The sequence below is a fragment of the Pelobates fuscus genome, chromosome 10, assembly GCF_036172605.1.
Source record: "Pelobates fuscus isolate aPelFus1 chromosome 10, aPelFus1.pri, whole genome shotgun sequence".
In the NCBI taxonomy this organism is placed as follows: domain Eukaryota; kingdom Metazoa; phylum Chordata; class Amphibia; order Anura; family Pelobatidae; genus Pelobates; species Pelobates fuscus.
This window is the reverse complement of record NC_086326.1, coordinates 63,748,172-63,775,475: the sequence shown is the minus strand read 5'-3', so window position 1 is coordinate 63,775,475 and position 27,304 is coordinate 63,748,172. Positions and strand designations below refer to the sequence as shown.

Sequence of the window (27,304 nt, the reverse complement as noted above, 5' to 3'; positions counted from 1 at the left end):
GGAAAAAATAGTAATCTGAGAAATAAAACCTTTCTTATACCTTTTTACTTTTTTTATTCATATTTACAAAACCTATTCAACTAGGGAAAACCGCTTTGCAGCACGTTTGTTAAAAACAGCCACTTAATTTATTTATCTTTCCCAATGTGCCTTTCTCATTGTTTTAGTGACCTACAGCAAATTATAGGTGCATAGAATGCAACACTGGTAAAATGCAGCACTAGCTCTTGATTGCGTCTTTGTAGCATTCAGATATACAAGTGATAAAAACACAATTAAAAAATAATGCACTGTGAAAACAATTAAAGTGATAGTGCTTTGACGTGATGTGACACCAACACACTTAAAGTGATCCATACACACATATTAACACAAACACACTCACATAAAGTGACTCGTACACACACACACACACACATACACTGACACACTCTGACCCATGCACACATACACTAATAAACACTGACCCATACACACATTGACACAAGCACACATACAAAGACCATTGTGCACATTAATACAGATACACTGACAAACACATACCCATATTACAGAATCTCTCTCTCTGCACAGTCCCATTACCTGCTGCTGCTCGATGGCTTCCTGGGCCATCATTAGGTTTGCACGTGTGGAGCTGAGTGAGGGCTGTCACTCCAGTCTGACCCTGGCTATCACTAATTAGAAGCACATTTAAAATTTGCTACGTCATTATTGTTCAAAAGATTATGCTCTCATAAAGTATACATTTTTTTCACTCAGATCATTGTAAGAATAGTTGAAAATAACAATGGTTGGATATTCTGAAATATGCTGTTTCCTGCTTCAAACATATATACTTGTATAACTACTAGACATGTGCAATTAATTTTCGTTCCGAATGTAAATTCGGATGAATTTCGTCAATTTGGACATTTGGATATTTCCGAAGTGCAGAATTTCGCAAGTGCTCAACCGAAGTGCAGAATTTTTCGAAATGCCAAAGTGCTTAAGATTTCTGAAAAGTGACAAAACAAGAGAGGGAGGGAAAATTACGTGAATGATGACAGGAATCTAACCCTGCCCGTAACTTTACCACTAACCCTACCCATAACCCTAGATGTGTAAGTGGTTGTTAGGGGTAGGGTTAGGGAATTTTTGAAGTGCCGAATTTCGGAAGTCTGGAATTTCGGAAGTGCCGAACCAAATGTTTTGCTCATGCACATCCCTAATAACTACAGAGTTGTATTATTAATGACATACCTGAAAGCGACACTAAGTTTGACACAATCTTATTTAGAGCATTTTTTCTTTCCATCATAATTTGATGAGATAATTCCTTAATTCTGAAATACCCTAAAGGTTTAACTCTTTCCAAAGATCTGTGTAAATTAATTTGAAGGAAAAAAAAAAGAATCAAGGCTAACTGGCATTTTGCGAACCCGCTGTTTCATTAAATATAACAATTCAATGATAAATATATTAAAAATATGATGATGACAGGACACTTTAAGAGTTTTTTCTACAGCTCTTGAATATTTAAGATAGATTAGAAACCTGTATTGAATTTCCAAACACTTCTTATTCAGGAAAAGGACCTTTCTAGAGAATTGAAATATTTAGTGAGTTATTCAGGTGTGGCCAATTTAGTTAAATATCTTTTGCAAGCTGTGATCAACTGAACTAAATGCATGGAGGGTACAAGAGACATGGGAATCATGAATTTAAATGATCAAGTAGATGGTGAAAACCATGGTCTTTTCAAAACATTTATGTTACTTGAAAATGCAGATCTACTGAAATGTAAATTGATGCTGACGAAAGTATGTTCAACATAACCGAACATAACCGAACATAACCGAACATAACCGAACTGAAAGATACGTTATTTATTACTGAGAATTCTAAATCACAATCACTACCTAAGCATCTACAAGAAGATAAAGCCATATTCAATAATATTTTTCTGTTTACTTTACTTTGTGGCTCAGGGGTCTAGAATGGTAGGTCCCCTACTTGATATGTATATTTTTTTTCCATAATGTATAGCAGTGTTTTTGGAGAGAAAATAGAAACAATGCAAGTTGAAGGGAGAGTAGAAAGACAATATAAACTCAACCAACAATAAGTTTAACTTGAAATATTTAGCACCTTATATGTGTGAACACCTGCAGGGATTAGATTCTTTTAATTGCTCTGTGTTTAAAATAGGGCTTGTGTATCTTCGGAAAGGATGCTGGGAAATTCTGTGAGCACAACCATATAGTCTCAATAATGAAATATTGTATTCTGACTGTTGACCATGAAGAATATAAGCTAATTGAAATTCCATGTACAATGTTTCAGATCAAAATTTCTATTTTCGTCGAAATTGATGCAGCAGAAAAATAATTTGCAAATCTCCAGGATTAGAGCTCAAGTATGATATGGAAAAGTCATTAGCTACCGGGATAAAAAGGAAATTGAAGTTCTGTTGTTGAAGTTTTTCTTCTGCTGAATAGTAATTTCATTGTATGACATCAGATTATTATGATTATATATTGTTGAGTATGTGAGATTTCCCAATATAATGGTATTAACGGTATATTAGGTAGATATCGTAAAATGTTGCTGTGCACTTGACTACCACTTCCATATTATTTTAAAATGTCTTCTACTTATAGAGACATAACCATGTGAAAAAAAGCCTTTTGCTGATCTCTTCAGGCATTCTACAGTGAGGGGAAAAAAGTATTTGATCCCCTGCTGATTTTGAACATTTGCCCACTGACAAAAAAATCAGTCTATAATTTTAATGGTAGGTATGTTTTATCAGTGAGAGACAGGATAACAAAAAGCATGTCAAAAAAGTTATAAATTGATTTGCATGTCAATGAGTGAAATAATAATTTGACCCCTTCTACTTAGTACTTGGTGGCAAAACCCTTGTTGGCAATTACAGAGGTCAGATGTTTCTTGTAGTTGGCCACCAGGTTTGCACACATCTTTTTATGGGATTTTGTCCCACTCCTCTTTGCAGATCATCTCCAAGTCATTAAGGTTTCGAGGCTGACGTCTGGCAACTCGAACCTTCAGCTCCCTCCAGAGATTTTCTATGGGATTAAGATCTGGAGACTGGCTAGGCCACTCCAGGACCTTAATGTGCTTCTTCTTGAGTCACTAGTCCGAGAGTTTTTTTTGTGTTTCCTCCATTTGCGAATAATCACACCAACTGTTGTCACTTTCTCACCAAGCTGCTTGGTGATGGTCTTGTAGCCCATCCCAGCCTTGTGTAGGTCTACAATCTTGTCCCTGACATCCTTGGACAGCTCTTTGGTCTTGGCCATAGCAGAGAGTTTGGAATCTGATTAATTGCTTCTGTGGACAGGTGTCCTATACAGGTAACGGGCTGAGATTAGGAGCACTCCTTTTAAGAGAGTGCTCCTAATCTCAGTTCCGTACCTGTATAAAAGACATCTGGGAGACAGAAATCTTGCTGATTGATAGGGGATCAAATACTTATTTATAACTTTTGTGACATGTGTTTTTCTGGATTTTTTTTTTTTTTTTTAAATACACCTACCATTAAAATGATAGACTGATCATTTCTTTGTCAGTGGGTAAACGTTCAAAATCAGCAGGGGATCAAATACTTTTTCCCTCACTGTAGATCTATTAAACAATTCTGATTTTTTTTTGTGAAGTAGCTATGTATTGAGACAATGTACTGTTTTTTTACAGACTGCAAATTAAAATGTATTAGACTATGACCTATATTGAGTATATTTCATCTCTAAATATAATCATGGCCAGATTTATCACAAGGCCATCGAGGCCACAGCCTCAATGCAGCAGACAGATCAAAGACCTCCCTCACCAGCCAGCCTATTCTCTTGCCGAGGGGCCAAGCCGACAGGGGTAGACCTTGTCAGCCGGAGTTGAGACCCTGCTGGATCTCCCTAACCTGCCCTGAGACTTTCACTGTATGAGAGCGTTACCATGGCAATGCTCCGATACATCTCCAGACACAAGCCAAAAGGAACTGTCTGCTCAACATGGTAAATCCAGCCCTGAATATAACCTACCCTCATTCTTTTATATATATATTTATATGAATTTTGGTCACTGCGGCAGCACCTTTCATGCATAATGCATCTTTCGGGTGTGCCCCCAATCTCTTCTCTGTGTATATATATATATATATATATATATATATATATGTTTGTTTGTTCAAAAAAATGTAATTCATGAAGGTTACCATTTTAAAGCCTCTTGGAATTAGCAGATATAAAGTGGGATTAGATTTGCATGTCCTAAGTAGGTACTGTAGTGAGAAACATTACCAAGAAATTAGATGTTCAGACTGGAGTTTATATATGGATGTTGGTCATGGCAAATAACAAGATTATAAATGAGAGGACCATAGCACACAGTTTGACAGGGGGAACAATTTCTGTCTACACCAGAAAGTGCATTCATGTCCACAATTTCTATTACTATCACATTTTTGCAGATCCGTATCAGGGCAACAAGATATAAATGCCATCTCTTTCCCTCCAAAACTTGCACCTTCCCCTTCAAAGAAGTAGTGCTAGTAAAATTGCCAGAACCACCATGTTTTTAGATACATATTCTTTCTTCTTGTGGATGGGCTGCACAGAAAATGTATACAATTCGTATGCTGCAGGTAGTAACTGTATAAGATCCATATGCTGCAAGTAGTAAATTATTTACCCAATACGTTTAATACATCTAATGAGTAAAAAAGGTTCCTATATATGGCTAGTAAATACTGCAAGTCTACCATTTCAATTGGCGTCTTAAAACCCTAAAGACATTAATTGTGTACAAAACCGCACAGGAGATTAGACCCCACTGTATCATAATTAAGTGACTACTGATATATTTTTTAAATAAATACCATTGAGACACACAATAAAGGATATTTTAGTTCACAGAATTTAATAGTCTATGCGTGTCACAATACATGTTGTGATTCAGGACACACATCAGCCTTTAATCATTGTGAACAGCTTGTAAATTTATCATTCACTATATTTCTCCAAAAAAAATTGGTGCCCAAACATTTTTGTGGTCATTACACAGCATGACAGTTGTTTAAATATGTAAATATTCCTCACTGTCCGGATTTTGGCAGGATGTGTTCAGTTTAAGATTTAGTCAGTGGAGTGCGTTAAGTGGGCAGAGACCTTCTGAAAGCTTTGTAAGCGAACGGGCTTTTCTAGAAGGGCTTTAAAAGCAGCCATTTCCCTTTAGTCGCAATGATTACTCTAGTAAAGGACACTGGGGAACAGTCAATAATGCTGAGCAAAGAATATATGTTGTTTTATCCTTCAGGGATTGTAAATGTTTTCAGGCCGTGATATTATGAAATAATCAGCCCTGTATATGTTTTAGGTTAGAAATTGTATATTGGTTTATAAATACATAAGGCCAGTTGATTTTGAGTGTTTTTTATTTATTTATTTTTTGAAAGTGAGGATTCAAAGTGAATCCATAGTGAATTTCAAATTTAAGGCCAGGATAGTCAAATTAAAATGTTAACTACCAAAGAAATTGTAACTTAGTGTTTGGTTGTTGTATCCACTTCTCAAAAACTTAGAGTGCAGCACTCTACAGGTGTATAATGAGGAAAACATAGACTTATCCCTCAATATTAGTTGGGGTTACACATGCAAAATAAATAAGTTAAAAACCTAGAATAGTGTGATACTGTATATTATATAGCGAGTTGAATAGTGAGTGAAAATAAACTCACATTTTTTTAGAGCCTTTTATATGGATATAGGCTCTAAACATTTCAGCATTTGTGCTTTTAAGTAGGCAAACATATCCTTCTTTTGTTGATATCTCCTCACAATGGCTCATGTAAAAGAGAAAATGTGTGCAGGAGACTTCTAGGTCTAGTACTTCAAGATTTAGTGTAAAAAAAACCCAAAGTGGATAAAATAGGTGCTCACCTAAGTTTGAAGACTTAGTGTCAGTTTGTGGGATGACACTCCCCTCTCTCGATTCAGGATGCAATATAGAGATGAAGATAGATAGTTTGTAGAGAATTTATTTCCAATAGTATTAAAATAACAATATTATAAAATAGCAAATAAAGATCCTCTCTATCTTCTTAGTTACCAAGACGCGTTTCACCTGTGATTTCTGCTTTCTTAATTGGTATATTCTCCATTTCCTGTTGTCTGTTTTAAAGCATTTAAATTTACCTGCCCTTTTTCCTCTTTGTCCAATCATGCAGTGTTTTCTCAGGTGTTCTGCATATATAAGTAACGAGTTGTTGATTCCACAAGTATCTTCGTATTGGAGCCCACGAACGCTGTTACTAAGCGTTGCGTCATATCCGGCCCTCATGTTCGTACAACTAATCCCAGAATGCACCCTGTCGCTAGCAAATTTCACTACACCTCCGTTCGGTGTCTGTCGAACTACAATCCCCATGGTGCATTTGGTGTCTGGTGGTGATCTGTCACTTCTGGATTTGTATTCTACTTGTTGCATTCGTTTTTTTAAAGTCCCATACACTATATTTTCACTCATAGAATAAAAGGGGAGATAGCTAGTTGTATAACTTAAGATTTGAAAGCACAGATGCTGTAGAAAATTTCAGTTTATTTTCACTCACTATTTGATATACAGTATCACACTATTCTAGGTTTTTCTCTTATTTATTTTGCATGTGTAACCCCAACCAATATTTAGAGGTAAGTGTATGTTTTCCTCATTATACACCTATAGAGCTCAGCACTCTAAGTGTTTGAGAACTGGATACACCAACCAAACACTAAGTTACAACTTCTTTGGTGGTTTTATACAGTGGGATTTTGGAGTACACATATAGTGTATTCAGCAGCCCTATTAAAATTAACATTATAATAAGAAGCACCACTTTCCAACATTCACTGTTTTTTCATATGAAATTTTAACGGACTTGAAGCATTTTTCCAGAATGCGTATTTAAGGCTTAGGTTTGAAAGTTCCTTTGAATTATCCCTTCAGTGAATAACCCTGTAAATAGAGATGTCCCGAATAGTTCGCTGGCGAACAGTTCCTGGCGAACAGTTCCTGGCGAACATAGCTTGTTCGCGTTTGCCACGGCGGGCGAACATATGTGATGTTCGGTCCGCCCCCTATTCATCATCATTGAGTAAACTTTGACCCTGTACCTCACAGTCAGCAGACACATTCCAGCCAATCAGCAGCAGACCCTCCCTCCCAGACCCTCCCACCTCCTGGACAGCATCCATTTTAGATTTATTCGAAGCTGCATTCTTTTTTTTTTTATTTTATTTTTTTTTATTTTAATTCTTTATTTTTGAAGTGCAGTGAACATACACGTAGTGACAATGACATATGGTGCAATGCAAAACGTTGGAATACAGACTTAGAGTTATGAAACAAAATGTCAAGAGGAACTGACATTTGCGGAAATTCACGTTCGCCGTTCGCAAACGGAAACATTTATGTTCGCGACATCTCTACCTGTAAATCTTCCCTCCACTAAGAATTTTGAGAAATAACACACAGACTTGTCATTATACAATGTGGTTTATTATAGTAATGGTTTTGACCAAATCACGGTGCATTACTTACTTACATAATATTCAAGGATATAAAATTTAATATGTGGGGTAACCGTTTCTTGACCAAAGGAGAGATCTGACTACCATTCTGGAGTGGAGAAGGAGTTTTTCCTAGTTATTACAACATTGAAAGAGCCTCAAATTCGTTTTTTTTTTGCATTCTTTTGGATTAACTGCAAAAACAGAGAAGGGCTGAACTTGATGCATACATTCAGCTAACATTACAAATATGTGCAAGGGTATCTCTGCCAATGACATAGGCAACATCACAGCCAGTGATATAGGCAACATGGCTTATTGTAATATATATATATATATATATATATATATATATATTATATTATTATATTTATTATATATATATACATAAATATAGATTATATATTTATTATATTTTTGTCAAGACATTATTTGCCAGTCTGATCTGTAAATCTTTGCCAATATTGAATGTCTTGCATGTTTTAATTAAGGGACTAAGGACCCACATGCTTGTAAAAATATAGCCCACCCTTGGTCTCTTTTTTAGCAATCTAAAAAAATCTTGCAATGTATTATATATAGTATTTTTCTACTTAGAATTAGAGCACAAAAATAGATAAAACAGATTAATTGTGAAACTGTACTATATTTAAATGGACGATTAGGACTATTGTTTTATCAATTTACCAAAGTCTATGTGAAGAAAATTCTTCTGGCCTATATAAAAACTATAAAATGACTTAATGGTAAAGTAGATTAAATGATGGAGAATATCTGCTCTATATCTGTGAATATACTGCAAAATGTCTCGCTTGCAAGTACAGAATAAGTGAGAAATGTCAACGAATCATTTTAAAGGAAGATAAACCAACTTTAAATTGAGTACAGTAATAATTATGTTCACTGTTTAAAATTCAATTTGGATGAGTATCATGACAAAACGTACAGTAATTACTGGATTTATATGCAAATGTTAATTTCATATTCTGATTGGACACTTTCCCAATTCTTTGAAATTATGCTGTGAATGATAAAATATTTTAGAAAGTATTCAGCTAAAATAGCATCAGAAATATAATATTGTTCTATTGAATTCTATATTTTGAGATAAAAAAAAATTAAGTTATGAATGATTTGTGTAATAATAAAACTGTCATCGTAACATAATACAACTTGGAAAAAAATACATTTGTATCTACAGTTGCTAGCCCTATTGCTAACCTTACCACCAATCTGGACCTCCTACCACTATATACCAGGAATACCACATAAGACTTGCTGTTTTGGAGATGCTCTGACCCCGTCGTCTAGCCATCCCCTACATGGCCCTTGTCAAAGTAAATCAGATCTTTTTGTTTGCCCATTTTTCCTGCTAAAAACGGGGATTTACTTTTAAAAAGTAAGTGGGCAATTGACGACCTACTCACCCATTCTACCCTGAAAAGAACAAAACTTTCCTGAACATTCATTCTGTAGCATAACTGACTGTCCTTTAGTGGGGGGAAAAGGGCCCTATAAGCTTTTCCTAACGGCTTCTGTGAAGGTAGCAGACAACGCAAGAGTTATCGCAAGAGTCAGTCATGCGGGGCAAAATCACTACAATCATAATTAAAAAAGGGGGGACTGAAGCTTGATTACATTTTTTTTTTATTCCCTGCCATAGTTTATAATAATTTTAGAAATTTAGAAAAAAATATTGATTTGAAGGTTGCATCTGTAGAGTTAGCCTGTGTTGACACACTGCAAGTCTCAGCAACAGAGACAGAAACCACCACAATGACTATCAAAGAAATTTGAAAGTACCACCACCTCATTTTAGAATACTGTTAAAAACATAGAACACCTATTGGAATTTGAAGGCAATTTGCACCTGCGGAGGTAGTAGGCATAGTCACACAATAAGACTCAGCTAGGCAAGATGAAACCAGTACAATAAAAGGCAGGAGCGACCTGTCAAACTAGGCATTACTCATGTTTTCCCTGACATCCCTAAATGGTTTAAGCACTGTCATTAACCGTACTATTAATGTCCAGTCCTTCAGCCCCAACAGTCCATGATTTAGGTATATCCAGGGCTGGACTGGGAACTAAAATCAGCCCTGGAAAAAAATTCTATACCAGCCCAATAATGCGTCGCACCAGCATAGTGTGCTGATATAGAGGGTGAAAAAATAACTTGAAATTGAAAACTCTTACTCCAACAAAAGAACACATATAGGGCTTCAAAATAAACAAAAGAGCGCCTTTATTTTAAGTAGACGTACATTTGCATGTAATCAATGTTTCAGTACAACTACTTTGGCCTATTAAGGACATTTTAGTAATGGGACTGAAATACTGAATGTCCGCAGTTGCACAACTAAAAAAATGAAGTGATCTGGTTAATTTTGAAGTTCTATGGGTGCGCTCTTCACTTTGAATATGTTATTGTGCTGGAGTATGCAACTAGCAACAAGACTGGGCCAATATGTGCTCATTACACACATATATATATTAATGGCATTTATGTGTGTATTATGCATATATAAATGTATATTACTATATGTGTAAATATTATAGGCATAATTATATGTTACTAATACACACATCAATATATATAATGTGTGTAATTCTGTCAGGATCACATACGTCTATTACCTTTACCTCGTTTAGTGTACCTTGTCTCCAATTGTCTCCTTTTTTTATCTTACAGCGACCCTTGTGCATCTTTTACTTCATCCCAGTCCCTGCATGTTTCTTTTTACCCTTCTCCAGCCTCTGTATTTCTCTTTCCCCCAACCCCTTTTGTGTTGTTCTTAGCCCCAGCCACTTTGTCTCTTTCTCCCCTTCCAAATCTCATCTGTGTGTCTTTCTAACTCCAGACTCTGTGTGCCTCTTTCTCTTCTCCCAGTCACTCTCTGTCTCTTTTTCCCCAGCCCAGCGTTGCCTCCCACAAATCTTGTCACTTTGTTCCCCTTCCCTACTGTATGTCTCTTTGTCCCCCCAACAAACCTTCTGTGTGTCTCTCTTCCCCATCTCCTCCCTGTGTCTCTCTTCCCCATCTCCTCCCTGTGTCTCTCTTCCCAATCTCCTCCCTGTGTCTCTCTCTTACCCATCTGTCTCTGTGTCCCCCCTTCTCCTGTGTCTCTTTGTCCCCCCAACCCTTTATGTGTCTCTATTACCCATCTGTCTCTTTGTCCCCCCTTCCCTGGTGTCTCTCTATTACCCCTCTCTTTGTCCCACCATCCCCTGTCTCTCTATTACCCCATCTGTTTATGTGTCCCCCTTGCCCTATGTCTCTCTATTACCCCTTTGTCTCTTTGTCGTCATCCCCCAACCTGGTGTCTTTCTATTACCCCTCAGTCTCTGTGTCCCCCTTCACCTGTGTTTCTATTACCCCTCTATTTGTCTCCCCCCTTCCCCTCTATTTGTCTCCCCCCTTCCCCTCTATTTGTCTCCCCCCTTCCCCTCTATTTGTCCCCCCTTCCCCTCTATTTGTCCCCCCATCCCCCTCTATTTGTCTCACCCCTTCCCCTCTATTTGTCCCACCCTTCCCCTCTATTTGTCCCCCTTCCCCTCTATTTGTCCCCCCGTCCCCTCTATTTGTCCCCGTCCCCTCTATTTGTCCCCCCGTCCCCTCTATTTGTCCCCCCATTCCCCTCTATTTGTCTCACCCCTTCCCCTCTATTTGTCCCCCCCTTCCCCTCTATTTGTCCCCCCTCCCCTCTATCTGTCCCCCATTCCCCTCTATTTGTCCCCCATTCCCCTCTAATTGTGCCCCTCCCCTTCTATTTGTCCCCCCTCCCCTCTATTTGTCCCCCCTTCCCCTTTTTTGTCTCCCCCATTCCCCTCTATTTGTCCCCCCATTCACCTCTATTTGTCCCCCCATTCCCCTCTATTTCCCCCCCATTCCCCTCTATTTGCCCCCCATTCCCCTCTAATTGTATCCTCCTTCCCCTCTTTTTGTCTCCCCATTCCCCTCTATTTGTCCCCCCATTCCCCTCTATTTGTCCCCCCATTCCCCTCTAATTGTCCCCCCTTCCCCTCTATTTGTCCCCCCTTCCCCTCTATTTGTCCCCCTCCCCTCTATTTGTCTCCTCCCTTCCCCTTCTGTGTCCCTCCTGACCTTGTCACATGAGGACTGAGGGAGGGGCGGAGCTAACTACCATGCTCCCTTGCGGTTCCCATAATTCCCAGCATCTACACATCATAGACTAATTCCTACTCTATGATGTGTCCATGCTGGGTATTATGGGAACAACGAGGGAGCATGGTAGTTAGCTCCGCCCCCTCCCTCAGTCCTCCTGTGCTGACAGCTATGCTGCTGTCAGTATCAGTGAGTGTGCTGCTGGATCGCTTAGGCGGCCGCGATATTATTAAAATATAGGGAGCAGGGCTCCTTCTCTACATGCAGCCCCCCAGGTGCCGCGGCCCACTAGGGAATTTCACGGTATCCCGGTGGGCCAGTCCGGCCCTGGGTATATCCCAACTCTAATCCATTGGGTCACATGTTGCTTTAGGAATCACTGTCTTTTAATATTTGCCAAAAGAATGTTTTTATAAAATCTAAATCTGCTAAAAATGTAGTATTCTGGGTTAGTCCCTAGTATGGAACTGCCATATGTATTATTGGCTATATTTATAGATTATTCTATCCACAGCAAAAACAAAATGAAGTCCAACATGCTAGCTCTCTGATACCTGCAGTTAAACACATTTAGCAGATACTTTATTCTCATGTTGCTTGTACCTTGCATCCCTCAGTAATGTTTCTTTCTGAACCTGCTGTGCAGTTTACGTCTAAATGTCAAACCTATAAAATCAGTTTCGTAATCATCTGCAGCTAAGTAATGTTTTCTGCTACAACAGACATCTTACAGCTAGTCAAGGACTATAGATTAAGAATGTTTTCAAAACTGTAGCAATTTGGTATAATGTAGGCTTAATTTTCCCTACCTATGCTGTTTGTAAACATCAATCTCCTTTATATACAACGTGCTCTGTTGAGATTAATCAGCAAGAAAAGAAAAGAAATGGAGGGAAATTATGCTTTAGCTTGTTAGCATATAAGATGCTCAGACGTATAAAGCAAAAATGTCACATGTTTTACATTTAATTTTGTGAACTCCATTACTGTACTCTGACATAATGCACTTTGCTATATTTTTATATTTTTTTTTTATGGTGTCCTACAGAATGGGGACAGTTGAGAGTAATTTAACGGGACAATTCACTTCCCCAAAAATAAATTAAATCATCACTATTTAGTCTATATACCCCAATGAAAACATGCATGTATTTAATTCTACATTTTTTTTAATTATCATTTCATTATATCTAAAAACATCTTACAAAAGCTGCAGATCTCTTGATGGAAGCCTTTGCAATTACCCCCAGACTTTCTGTGGCTGACAAATCACAGGCTTCCCAATGCAGCTCAATGAAAAGTCTTTGCAAGGCAGTTGCTCAGAGCAATTGCTGCCTCTTGAACTCTACTGAACTAAACAACCAGGAAGTATCAGGACCTGTTATCTGATTGACAGCCAAGAAGGCTTAACAAGCTTAATTTATAAAAGTACCAATTTCCATTCAAATTTGCTTTTTTTTTTTGTGAAAAAAAAGATGACACAATCTTCACACATAAAGCACTTGATCAAGCTCGACTGCTATAGGTGTTTGGCCTGCACAGGTCCTGAACAATAAGTAGCCTTCTCATACAGAGATCTTGGTATTTACATAAATGTGTCCCATGAAAATACAAGTGAAGTGATGCAATTTGTTTCTAATGGATACTAAACATCCTATTGTCATCTAAGGGCGGACAACTTAGGACAGATAATGTAGAAGTGAAACTTTTATATTATATGAGTGGTAGCAAACCGTTCATGCTTTTGATTCTCTATTTTTTGTCCAACCAATATACACTACAATAGGCTTTTATAATAGAGTACAGAAATGAAATTTATCCTAAACCAACTTGGCTGTTTTTTTGTTTTTTGGGGGGTTTTTTTAGAATTATTTTTATACAATAGAAAGACACAGTTTCCTTTGTTTTAAGAAAATGTATATATGCTATTAAAATTGTGTTTCTGAATGGAAACCAATATGTCACTGCGTATTAGAATCATGTCGCATTTTAATTGGTCACAGTGAACTTGCATTCTGATTCCATTAAGAGAAGTTTATAAAGCAAGTGCCACATTGATTCATGACTATATTTACATTACTAATAAAATACCAGATTGCTGCTTAATAGTGTTCTTCTTTTTCATGCTTTATCGTGGATGGCAGCTATTAGATAATTATTTCATTAAAGGTTTGAAAAAAAAAAAAAATAATATGGGTCTTGATTAAATATTTTTGGATAAGCCTGTTTTTATATAAACTTTGAAAATTATGTAAAAATATCAAAATATCAAAAAATATATCATATTAAATATGTCAATATATTCAAAATATCACATTATTTAACTAGTATTCCAAAATATTAAACAATTTTAAAAGCTTTTACAAAAATATTAAAGCAAGGCCATGGTTTGTTGTTCTGTGTTAGCCATTTATGTTATGAGCTTCCTGTCGGAATTCCAGATGTTTTTTAATTTTACCTTTCTGTTTGATACAAAATAATCTAACCTTTAGTTGTAGTATATTTCTTCATTGTTTATTTTCCACCTCTGTGAATTAAGTACATATTCAGCATGTTCATTTATATATATATATATATATATATATATATATATATATATATTTTAATCCAGCCCCATAATATTTTATTTGAACTGGTGCTTATTTAATGTGGAGTCTTTTCACCAGTTGTAAAATTTTCTTCTATTATATTTAGTTAAAAATAAGTCAAAATGAAGGTAAATAAATTCAGCCAATGACCCTTTCTGTGTCCAATATCATCAATTATTTCTATTTTTATATGTATTTTTTTCGGGGCAACCCCAATCAAAATATATATTGTAAGTTTCATTCTATTCCTAAAGTAGCATTTGTCTACATTGAGTTTCCATGTGGGAACTGTTTGTCCAGAAGTGTGAAGAGATTGAGAAACCATAAATCATTAATGGGTTAAGTTGGGCCATCAGCACTTTGTTCTTATCCCCTAGGGATTTAACATCTGCAAAACCTACTAGTGAGTTCAGCGACCAAAATCTGAGCAGTGGGTCCATGTGGTTATTTAATAGAATACAGTACTATATATCAGCTGGTTATATATATGGTGACATCACTACCTTAGAATTGGAAAACCCTGGATCACATCCCAGTCAGAACACCTCACCTGTAAGAATATATATGTATCACTGTTGAGGTTTGTGTGGTGGTTCATTGTGAATGTATGTGGTTTTCCAATTCTTCTGAATTTGTTCTATGCTCTATCCTTGCAGAAAAATAAAAGCTAGAAGCCTATATTAATTGATAAAATAAATGTCATCAGAGATTCTGTTTTAAAACATTCCTTAGGAAACAGATCATTCGATCTGCTTGCCTGTCAGACTGAAAATAGTACATCTACAGCTGTTTCACTATGTAAAAAATAATACAAAAATAAATTAAAGTAACATACAACATTAGTGGGATGTTGGTGTGCTTATGCAGCCCTAACCACAACACGTTTGTCTGTTACATACACAGCCTCCCTACACATCTCATGTAAAGAAAGACCTAATGTTTAAACTTCCATTATTGCATATTCTGTTTGATTTAGAAATTATATTTTGCTTTATTAATAGCCCCCCTAGAGCATGCAGGAACCCAGTGTGCGTGATTAAAAATTAGTAGAGCAGTAGGTAAAAACTACCAAAGTAAACAAACACACTGTGCTGCAAAATCTGACTGAAAATAAAAAAACACATTTAAATGTTTTTTTTTTTTTTATTGAGTCTGTTAGAGACAGGTCTACATAGACAGAAAAAAAGTGATTTAACACCTAACTGTCAGAGAATTCACCAGTGAGACTGCAGGGGAATAATCTATACACTATACTGATTCATTAAACTAAATATATTTTCGTCCTTAGAGTATACCTTTAAAACCTCTTAATGATGATTTTAAGAATGAATACAAATCTTAAGACTCGATGTTAACAAAGTAGTTGGCTCTAATTACTTTGCAAGCTGTTAAATTGTTATTTACATGGGTTATTCCCAAACATTTCATTTCATTACATTACAATTCAGCCATGCAATCAATTCAGTTATGTTGGCCTACAATTCACTATGTTCATGTATACTAGATTTGTGAATTCAATTAAAAAATGTTTTGAGCCATATGAATTTTGGCCGATCAGTGGGTAATCCAAATTCCGTAGCTCTGAAGTTCCATATTGACATATCCTGAAACAAATGGCACATACAATGGACAAATAGTTTATTTTGATTTGTGATTCAGAGATCCATCCATCGCTCCAAAAACGTGCAATAGATGGGGAAAAAATAGATAACTAATGGTTAGGAGATGGACACTAAATGTTGATTTTATTCACAGAACAAATACAATAAAGGAGGAGCATTAAATAAATCTATTTGACTTATAGATCCAAAGGCCATTATTCGCTACTTATTATTCTTAATATTTCTGCCAATTTTGATATTGTTGATTATCCACTTCTCCTCCTCACGCATTGCAACCTTTGCTTTGGTGCTTCCTACCGCTATAAGCACAAATTCAGTGTCTTCTTCTCTGGTTTCTCCTCCCCTTCTGTACCAGATTCACCTGTATGCTGAAGATACCCAGAGCAAAAGTATTTAAAGGCATTGGAAAACCTGAACTTTAGCCTGAAAAGTGTCCAAATTGCCCCTCTACAATCCATAATGAACAACTCTTCCAGACTCATCTTCCTTATGTCTTGTAACTCGTACAACTCACTCTTCTATCAGTCTCTACACTGGCTTCCTGTCTCATTTGAGGACATGGTTCAAAGTGTCCTTCAAGCTTATCTACGAAGTTCTCAGTAAATGTTTCCCTGCATCCCTCATTTACACATATGCTCCAGCAAAGCCTCTTGACCACCAATGACCTGTTACTATCCTGTTATCAAAGCCAAGACTGCTGCCTGCAGGGCTGCCTTATGGATAGTCTTTCCACACTCTAGTTGACTCTTCCAATCTCTTCAATACTTCACAAAATCATTTTTAAAAAAAAATCACTTCTTTAAAAAACAAAACAAAAAAAATCAGCTTCTTCTTTACTCCGTATCCCTTACAACCTTCTTCTGCTGGCTCTTGTCTACAATGCCCACTCCTCCCATGCAGCCCTCCCATCCCTTCAGGTTTATACAGATCATTTAATTCCCTCACTTCACTCTATGTATTTCTTCCTCATCTTTATATATTCTTAGCTAATTTGCACAGGATCCTCTTCACCTAATACTACCATATGTCAAACATTGTTCAAAAGGTCCAGAGTTGCACTTTCCGAGTAAAACGAAAACGAAAGTAGTAGTTCTTTTACTCTGTCTCCCACGCTCCCAGCCAGCGAAGTTACTTCTGACTTCCGGTTTCCGGTATCACGCAACGCGTTTCGCCCCGCCTCTTGGGGCTTTCTCAGAGGCGGGGCGAAACGCGTTGCGTGATACCGGAAACCGGAAGTCGGAAGTAACTTCGCTGGCTGGGAGCGTGGGAGACAGAGTAAAAGAACTACTACTTTCGTTTTCGTTTTACTCGGAAAGTGCAACTCTGGACCTTTTGAACTCTCATACTAGCGACAGAAAGACTTACTTTATATTTTATAAGTTATTTTTATACACATTTTTATGTTGAAATAAAATTGATTTTTACTTCTGACCGGACCGGCTACCGAGTGATTGTTCCCAGTTATCTACCTACCGGATCCCACGATCACAGGGGACTGATCCCCCCAGAGCCAGATAGTCTGGAGTGGTACTACAACCACTCCACAATTGTGAGTTTGGAATATTCCTTTTCAGTTATATTTATCTGTTCCACAATACTGCACTAGGTCTGTGTCTTTTTATATTTTCAGATCAGACCATCTAAGCAGACCTGTGCAAGTATTAATTATTTATTATTTTTCATCAGTGTGTATCTTGCTTGCACAAGTCACTCGATATATGGTGTTTTCCCATTATATATATATACCTGCGATTTTGTCACCAATCACTTGATATATGGTGTTTTCCCAACATGTGAATATACCTGCGACTTTACAGTTAACTGCAAGATAAATCTGCATGCTTTGCACATTCTATTGTTGAAGTGATATATTTATTTTGCGCACCTACTTTTTATGGTTTATGTTTTACTTGGTGAATTGTATCAGATCCCCTTGTAGGTTGCTGCATTTATCTATTTAATTTCTCTTCTCCATACTTCTGCGCCATCCTATTCTATTTACACTATATATTATATATATTTATTTATTTATTTCAATACACTGATTGCCCTCTATTCATACCGTTATGGTTTGTGTGAATTTCAGCACATGGATGAATTTTAGACCAACTGAACAATATATTTATTTTATAGCGTTCTCACAAAATAAAATTTACAACTAATTATGGGGCATTACAAATATACTCATTTGGTCTAGCTTCCTTATAATACCAGAAAAAATGCAGAGGTTCTATTTTATGTTTTAATTCTAACAGGATTTCCCTGTACTGGGTACATTTAGCTTTAATTGCGGCTTTTGTGTTTTTTTTTTTTTTTTTTATAGAGTATCTAGATTTATACCAGGGGTATTTCTGTCTTCTTTGTTCACTGATGTCAGAAATGCTGAAATTGGCAAAACGACGTTGAGAGATTGTATGTAACTAATGATTTTTCCTGTATCTCTTTTGTAGCTCTTACAAATGTGAAACTCTGGGCAATCGATCGGCAATGTTTTCAGACAATAATGATGAGAACGGGGCTCATCAAGCACACAGAGTACATGGAATTTTTAAAAAGGTAGGAAATTATGTGCTTGTTTTTTTTTCTTTCTTGATACAGTAAAACATGTTCATGCCTCCCAACTGTACTAAGTTTGGGAGGGCAGTCCTGATTTTCAGGTCCCGTCCCACCAATATGCCTTAGTTGCCTTTTGTACTGCTTTTGAGGACACCAGGGACCTGTTCCCAACATTCATAAGGGAGCACATAAATATGATTAGTGCACTAGGACCCTGGAGGGAGCAGTCAGTTCTTAATTTTCATGTTTTGAAAGTAAGAAAATGTGCAAGTGAAAAGATCTGAGTGAATTTGACAAGGGCCAAATAGTGATGGCTAAATGACGGGGTCAAATCTTCTCCAAAATGGCAAGTGTTGTATAGTATTCCAGGTATGCAATGGTTATTGCCTACCAAAGTGGTGCAAGGAAGGACAACTGGTGAACTGGCATCATGGTCATGGGCACACAGGACTCATTTATGCAAATCTAGCCCATCTGGTCTGATCACAGAAAAGCTACTATAGTTCACATTGCTGAACAACTTATTGATGATGGAATAGTTTGCTGCGTAGCTGCAGACCAATCAGAGTGCCCTTGATGACCCCTGCCCACCACCGAAAGTGCTTTCAATGGTGATGGGAGCATCAGGGTTAGACCATGGAGCAATAGAAGGAGGTTGCCTGGCTTAATAAAGCAACTTTTCTGTTAGATCAGGTGGATAGCCGCATATGTGTACATTGCTTATCTGGGTAAGAGACGGCAGCAGGATGCCTTATGGGGAAAAAGGCAGGCTGGGGAGGCAGTGGTGTGCTCTGGGTAATGTTCTGCTGGGAAATCTTGGGTCCTGGCCTTCATGTAGATGTAAGTGCTTTAGGTGTTTGGAGTGTTCCTTTAAAAATAGATAAAGGGATTTGGCATAAGACTGAGATTATAAAAATGATTAATCATGGATTTAAAGTTATGGTAATTCTAAAACCTTATAGCAAAAGTTGAAAAGGAATGTTAACTCAATTCTATGGAATGCAATAGAGACTGTGCTTGAAATTGATCTCTGATAACAAGGCTCCATAGATTAGCACAGCATTTGCAAAGACTTCTCAACTTCAGATGAATCTAGACCTCTTTGCCTCAAGCTAGAAACCAGAGAAATGTTGAAATTGAAGGCAAACTGATGATTCAGTCATTGATATCTTTGAAGCAAATAGATGTGGATCAAACACCATTCCTTGCCGTATAATCTATGTGTATAGTAAATAATATTGGTGCTTTGATGCATCCACTGTTAAACGAGCCTACAATTATGCAAACATATTTGGCTTAATTTTATCGTATTTGTATTTATATTTATTTTAATACAATCTAATTAAAATGCTTTACCTCTCCTAGTGCAACTCAGGATTACATCAGTCACATGTTTGATATTTGTGTAACCTATATACCCCCATTTCAAGGTTGCTATCCTTATTCTATTTTAAGACATTATCCCTTTGCAATATATTGACACTTTATTTTGGGATATTACAATGCGTTGCTGAGCTATCCAGCATACAAATAGTTAATTGTAAAATTCCACAGACTGGATACATCGGAGAATACTTATGAAAGCGTTTTGAACAGTGATGGCCTAATTCTGTTATTTAGATCATCTTTAATAAATTGTTCTAAAAGATGACCACATAACATTTACCTGTCAAAACAAAATGGTGGAAAAATAGCTAAATCTGTTGTATAAAAAAAAAAAATGACACAAAAAACAAAACGGATGAAAAAATGTCTGACATATTTAATAAATGGCAACAAAAAGTACAGGTAAAAGTGCAGTCCACACTTTGATACAACTCCCCCTAAGCTTTTTATTTTACTGCAATACTGAACATACTCCTGATTATATAGAAAATACTTGAACAATTACATTTAGTGAATATGGTAGGAACTACATTGTAGGTAGAATCCATAGATATTTGCTCAGAATACTGTGATGGAGGAAGAAAAAAAAGAAAGGATTTTCTTCTCCAGGGAGCTATTTTCAAATAAGATATTCATATTTTAAGCTCTTTAACCCGTATCCAAACTTTCTCTGTCAAGCTTAATACTTGGTTTACTTTATGGTATGATGCCAATGCTCCATTTAAAAAATGCACTTTCCCTTTCTGAATTGGCTTATATATTATGCGAAGTCAAAACTCAATTTGTATTTTTTCACAAATACGTCTAGAGCTGCACTAGATGAATTTCTTCTTTTAGAAATGATAAACTACTCTGCACTTTTTAGATTGTAATCATGTATTATTTTCAGTCTAGTAATCAACAGAACACCAGTCCTAGCATTTACATACATGTAACATTTAAAGGGCCACTAAATAACCATACTTCACTACTTCAGCTTTTGGTGCCATGGTACAGACTGTTCAGCTGTTCCTTTAATTTTTCAAGCTGGTAAAATAGTGTTTTAAAGTCTAGCTTTAAGGTTTTACCTATACGCCATTTTAGAAAGTTGAAAATAAATTATTTCATATCGGCTTATATCTATTAGTTGATTTATCTATACGTATATGAAGGCATTTGCGGGTGCTGCTCCCAATCAGTCAGTGGTTGCATGGTTAAAGTCTCTGTAATGATTGGTGCTTTGCGCAGTCCGGCGCACATGCGGCACCAAGCATCACAAAAACAAAGAGTCCAAAGTCTTTGAACTTGCGAGCATTTGTTCTTGGGGAGCAGTGCCTGCAATTTCCTTCACATCAGCACACTCTACATGCAGAGGCAAATGTCTGTGATGTAGGTGGAACTATTTTCTCAGCTTGACAAATTAGTCAAAGAAAAGACTGCAGGTTTGGCCCAATAAACACTTTAATCAGCTGCCTTGGTCATGTTGTCTACAGTTTCAATTTAAATACAGTGAGCCTGTGAGTAGACAGCACTACATTAAATGTTCCTCTCTAAGAGTACTCACTGGTACAGGGGTATGCAACCTTCGCACTTCATATGTTCTAGACTATATCTCCCCTGAAGCTTAGCCAGTATCATGGCTGTAAGCGCATTATGGGAGAAGTAGTCCACAACATCTGGAGTGCCAAAGGTTACCTACCCCTGCACCAGTACTTGCATGAGATCAGGAAGCAGTGTTTGGACAAAAGAGTTTGTTTGTTATCTGTGGCCATTATCTGGACCATGGTACATAGACATAGTTTATTCCTACTGGATGGATATATAAAAACCAACCCTAACCATCATTCATAGTGGCCAGAGGGTAATTATTTGGAACTGTTTTACTGCCTTAGAACCTTGGCAAATTGAAGATTATATTAGCTTTAGTGTACTAATAATCTTAATTTTAGTAATGACAGGAGGCGAATATTTGCATATCTTTCTTTACTGAAAACTCCAGCAGCATAGAAACAGTAACAACCAATCAGAGAAAAGATATGCTGCCCATAAAAGGGCCTGTCTATGACATCATTTCCTCTTTCTTTGAGGCGAAAAAAGGTAACAGTTAATACATAAAATATCAATACAGATTAACAATTCAAATATATAACGATAAAGAACTTAGGCAAATCCATGATATGACTCAGTGGAAAACGATTCTTCATCCCATGAACTGGATATTCACGCTGAAAGAAAAAGAAAAAAGGTGAAAGGTTTCTGGCGTGGAAACGTGTCCGCATATCACAACCATTGTATAACTGAACAATAATATATATTAAGAGTAGAAATTTAAACCTAGGGCATCAAAGTATTATACTTAAACTAGGTTATCAAAAAACGGAACGTGAGCAACATGACCACAAAATCAAATGAAAAAATGATGATATAAATAATCCATACATAACAAGAACAATGCAAGACAACATATGCTAACATATACAGTAATAACCTGCATGCTTACCTGAGCACTAGGCCTTAAACCTGAAGAAAACAAAGTATCTGGGGGGGAAGAAAAAACCCTAGGGCGGGAAATATTCGCCTCCTGTCATTACTAAAATTAAGATTATTAGTACACTAAAGCTAATATAATCTTCAATTTTACCACATGACAGGAGGCTTCATATTTGCATTTTTAAAGCTTAGGCCTAACCAGTGTGAAGGAAGCATGCGAAACCTGGCGGAAATAGAATGTCCGAAAAGTACTTTCCCTAGACCAGTCCGCGCAACGCATAATGTCGGTTAGGGAGGCGCCTGCCAAGAACGCTTGGGATGCCGCCGCCCCCCTAACTGAATGTGCCCCAAAGCTAGATTCGATTCCCACCAGTTGTAGTAACCAGCGAACCCATCTGGCCAGGGTGGTCGTAGACACTGGTCCGTGAGGTTTCACGTAGGAAATTAACAGTTGACCCGTCGGAAAATGCCGGAGAGAGGCTGTGCATTCTACGTATCTCCTGAGTGTCTTGACAACACACAGTTTGGGGTCCGATTCAAAGTATGGATAGGATACAGAGGGCGTATCTGATTTAGTCCGTCTCGCAATGGAAAAGGTGACTCCCTCTGGAGTGAGAGAGAAACCGTCCACGTCAAAGGCCCTAATGTCAGACACCCGTCGGAAAGAGACCAGGCACAACAAAAGGGCCAATTTTGCTGAGAGTTGTTTCAGAGATAGAAACGGGTTGTCCGGCCACCCTCTCAGAAAGTCCAGTACTCTACTTACCTGCCAAAGGTTGGAATATTTGGGCGCTGGGGGTCTCGTCATTCTAGCGCCTCGCAGTAGGCGACACACCAGCGGGTCTTGACCCACCGGTCTGTCTTGTACTGGGATGTGTGCCGCTGAAATGGCCGATCTGATCACGTTAAGGGATCTGAATGATCTACCAGTCGAGAAGAGATGGGCAAGATAGTTAAGTATCAGCGGAATAGGGGCAGTAAAGGGATCGGAATCCCTTTCCACGCACCAATCGCTCCAGGCTGACCAAGCGGAAATGTAACATCTCCTGGTGCCCGGGGCCCACGAATCCCAAAGGAGGTCTTTAGTAGACTGCGATAGGCCGTGGACTGACCAGGATCCCCTGAAATCGCCCAAGCCACCAGTTCCAACTGGTCTTCCAGGACGAGGGGGTGAGGTTCCCCTCGAGGTCCCGACAGAAGGAGTGGGAAGGTCGGGAGTCGCACGGGAGTGTCGTGGGACATCTCCAGGAGGTCCGGAAACCACGGCTGACTCTGCCAGAGGGGCGTTATGAGTAGAGCCGAAGTCCTGTGGGTGCGTAAGTATCGAAGCACTCGTGGGATCATCGAGAATGGAGGGAAAGCGTAGGCTCCGTGTGAGGGCCAGTCCTGCAGGAAAGCGTCCGCCGCTTCGCTCATCGGATCCGGAAGCCAGCTGTAGTATCTCCACAGTTGGTGGTTGGTCCTCGATGCGAACAGATCTATTGATAGCGGACCCATCCGTTGTCGCAGTGACTGAAATATCTCTCTGTTGAGCGTCCAGTCGCTGGTGTCTCTCCAGTGCCGGGAGAACCAGTCCGCCGTCAGGTTGGCGACCCCTGGGAGGTATTCCGCCTGTAACGTGATGTTCCTCTGCATGCAGAAGCTGTAGATGTCCTTTGTAGCTTCGGTCAGATCTTTGGACCTTGCTCCGCCCAGGCGGTTGATGTCTTGCACCGCCGAAATGTTGTCCATGCGGAGCAGGATACAGCAGTTCGATTTGTCCTTGGCCAGGCTGCGTAAGGCGAAGGAGCCCGCGATCAACTCCAGGCAGTTGATATGCAGGCCGGTCTCCTCCCCTTGCCAAGGTCCCCCTGTGGAGGCCTCTGAGCAGTTGGCGCCCCATCCCCATAAACTGGCGTCCGATTCCACAACGAAATCCGGAGAGGGGCCGAAGATCGCCTTGCCGTTCCAGGCTTGTATGTGTAGCAACCACCATCGCAGTTCTGATCTCACCTCCCGAGTGAGTGGGATCCAGTGGTCGTAGGAATGTCCGGTGCGTAAGTATCCCGCTTTCAGCCGTTGCATGGCCCTGTAGTGTAGGGGGCCCGGGAATATCGCTTGAATGGATGAGGACAGGAGTCCTACAATCCGGGCGAGCATCCTGAGCGGCATTGAGTCCATCTTCAAGACTCGCCTGATCTCCTTCCTTATTGAGGCAATCTTTTTCGAGGGGAGGCGTAATACGCATTCCCTCGAATCGATGTCGAACCCCAGGAACTGCACTGACTGGGATGGAGTGAGAGACGATTTTTGCATGTTCACCACGAATCCCAGGGACTCTAGTAAGTGAACTGCAAAGTTCGTCTGCGATCGTAGCCTGGACGCGGACTCGCAAAAAATCAGTAAATCGTCCAAGTATACGAGACAGCGTATGCCCCTTGTCCGGATGTGAGCCATCACCGGTCTCAACAGCTTCGTGAAGCACCACGGAGCCGAGCTGAGGCCGAATGGCAGGCAAGTAAATTGGCATACCCGTCCCCTCCATCTGAAGCGGAGAAACTGACGGTAATCTTTGTCTACGGGGACCGTGAGATACGCGTCTTTGAGGTCCAGGCGCGTGAACCAATCGTTCTCGGCGAGAAGGTCTTGCAGAAGATGGATGCCTTCCATCTTGAAGTGTCTGTAGGCCACGAAGGCGTTTAGTTGTCGGAGGTTGATAACCGGTCGATACTCGCCTGTTTTCTTCTTCACCAAGAAGATATTGCTTATAAAGCCTCCCCCGTCTGGCGCGTACTGAACCGCGCCCTTCTCGAAGAGCGAGTGGATCTCCTCGTCCACCAGTCGGTTTTGTTCTGCCGACATGTGTATCGGGAGGGGGAGAGCGGTTTGGACAGGTTGTGCGGTGAAGTCTATCACGAAACCGCGTACCGTCTGGAGGACCCAGGCGTCTCTGGTGACCCGTGTCCAATTCTGGAAAAAAGAAGACAGGTTGCCTGCAATAAACTTTGGGGCAAAAGTACGTATGGAGGGACTCACCATTATTGAAGCGGCCGCGTCCGCGGCTCCTGAAACCCCTGGACCTTCCTGCGCCTCGAAATGTAGAGGGCTTTTGTGAGGAGGACGGGAAGAAGGTTGGCGTCTGTGGGAACGCCCTGGGACCTGAGGTCCAAAATCGGCTGGCGGCACGGCTCCGCTGTCGGCCAGCCCTTCCAAAAACACCTCTAGCTGGAGGGGTGTGGAACACTTGTCTGAGTGAGGTCTGGGCCTTGTTCAAAGTCGTGAACAAGTTCACATGACGTTTCAGTTCAGCAATGAAGGCATCGCCAAATAACAGACCTTTGGCCTTAGGCCCGAATTCCTTGGCTCCCAGTTCCAGGAGCTTGCTGTCAATCCTGATCAGAGCCGATCTGCGTCTCTCGACACACAGCGCTGCGTTGGCGTTGCCCAGCAGACAGATTGCGCGTTGGGCCCATTCGCGCATGATATGGGGGTCCAGTAGCGATCCTTGGTTGAGTGCCATGTCAGCGTGATACAACATCTTGGCTATGGGACCCAGCAGGTCCAGCACTTTGTCCTGTGCTGCCTTGATGCCCTTTTCAACCCCTTTGCGCGGGTCTCTGCCCGAGCGTGACATAAAGGCTACCATAGTATCATCAAATTCTGGTGTTAGCGCCACCTTGTCGGGGATCAGGGGCCTGGGGCATTCGGCCCGGAGGCGCGTCCGCACCTCCTTCTCCAATGGCTTGCGTAGCCAGTAATGAATAAATTTTGCCAGATGTTCTGGCAGTGTCCACTCGGAGGAGCGAGGGTGTCGGATGGTACGTGGGTCAAACAGCGGCAAGCCCTGCTCGTCCATAAAGACGCCATCCCCGGACGGACCGGCGGTGTGGCTGTCATCGGCCTCTCTGTCCAAGAAGGTCTCCTTGACATAAGTCGAAGAAGTGGGTGGCAGGTCCTGCCAGTCCTCGTCGTCCGAGGGTGAACCCTCCCGTTGCCATTCATCCACCACATTTAGGTCACGTGGGTCGTAGGCGTCGTCCTCGTCCGAGGACAGGGGTGCGCAGGGTGCGGGTTGTTGGTCCGCGCCCTTGACCCGTTTGGCGGGCACCTTGCCCTTCGCCTTGGCGGAGGGGGGGCTCCAAGGTTTCTTGAGTCGCCTGGTCTTGGACGTCTCAGAGCCCGACGCTTCCATGCGTCCCGGAGGGCTAGTATCACCATGGCTGTGGGGGAGGGCTCGCAAGAGGGCCTTTTCCACGGAAGCCGCCACGGCGGCATTGATCATGGCTTGAAAATCTGAGCTTTGCGTATCTTCCATGACCAAAAGTAGCGTCAAACCTGTGGGGCGAGAACAAGGTTCAGTGGGGAGAACCGTGGTGGTTTTTCGTATGCAACATAGACAATATAGTCGTGTATAGAAGGCTTTTATGCACGTATTTTATCCAAAGGGCTAAGTGTCAGACTTAGGTACGCCCTAGTGCATATTCTCGGGGTTCACCCCGGGTGGCGTGCCGTGGTAACCAGAGGACACCCACATCAACCAAAAAAAGGGGGGGGGCTGTATCGCCCTGCATGCATGACTGGGGGGTCACCCCAGGTGGTGTGCCATGAAAAAATACCCAGAGGACACCCACATAAATTTCACCCTTGGGTGCAGTAATATAACAGGACCCTATGAGGGGTACCCAATGATATACCCTGGAGGGTTGGTAGTGCCAGTAAATTCCCCTGAGGGGTGATAACATATTTATGTGTATATGTATGTATGTCCCTTTAATAGTAGTCACATTGAGGGGACGGTAGCCTTATGAGCCTTCAAATGCTTGCATGCAAACCCCTGCCTTACAGTGAGGCAGATGTACTTATAGGAAAACAAAAAGTGTTGTGGAGAATTTTGCACCCTCAGTGAAAAAAGTGCATTAACATATAAAAGCAAAAGGAACTATCCCTGCATGTGGTGCAGGAGTTGGGAGCGAAAAGAGACCGGGGAGACACACTGATGGTGGTCCCCGGTGTCGATACGGCGGTCGGTGAGTA

The 27,304-nt window shown here is 40.0% G+C and overlaps 1 protein-coding gene across 2 annotated transcripts in view; it reads left to right on the top strand.

Annotated features, from left to right (window-relative positions):
* PRKG1 (protein kinase cGMP-dependent 1) overlaps nt 1–27,304 on the top strand; it is a 927,484-nt gene that overhangs the window by 661,658 nt on the left and 238,522 nt on the right. For both annotated transcript variants that reach the window (XM_063435055.1, XM_063435054.1), the window contains exon 4: nt 18,331–18,436. In XM_063435055.1, coding sequence (XP_063291125.1) covers nt 18,331–18,436 — 106 coding nt within the window. The remainder of the gene's footprint in view (nt 1–18,330; nt 18,437–27,304) is intronic.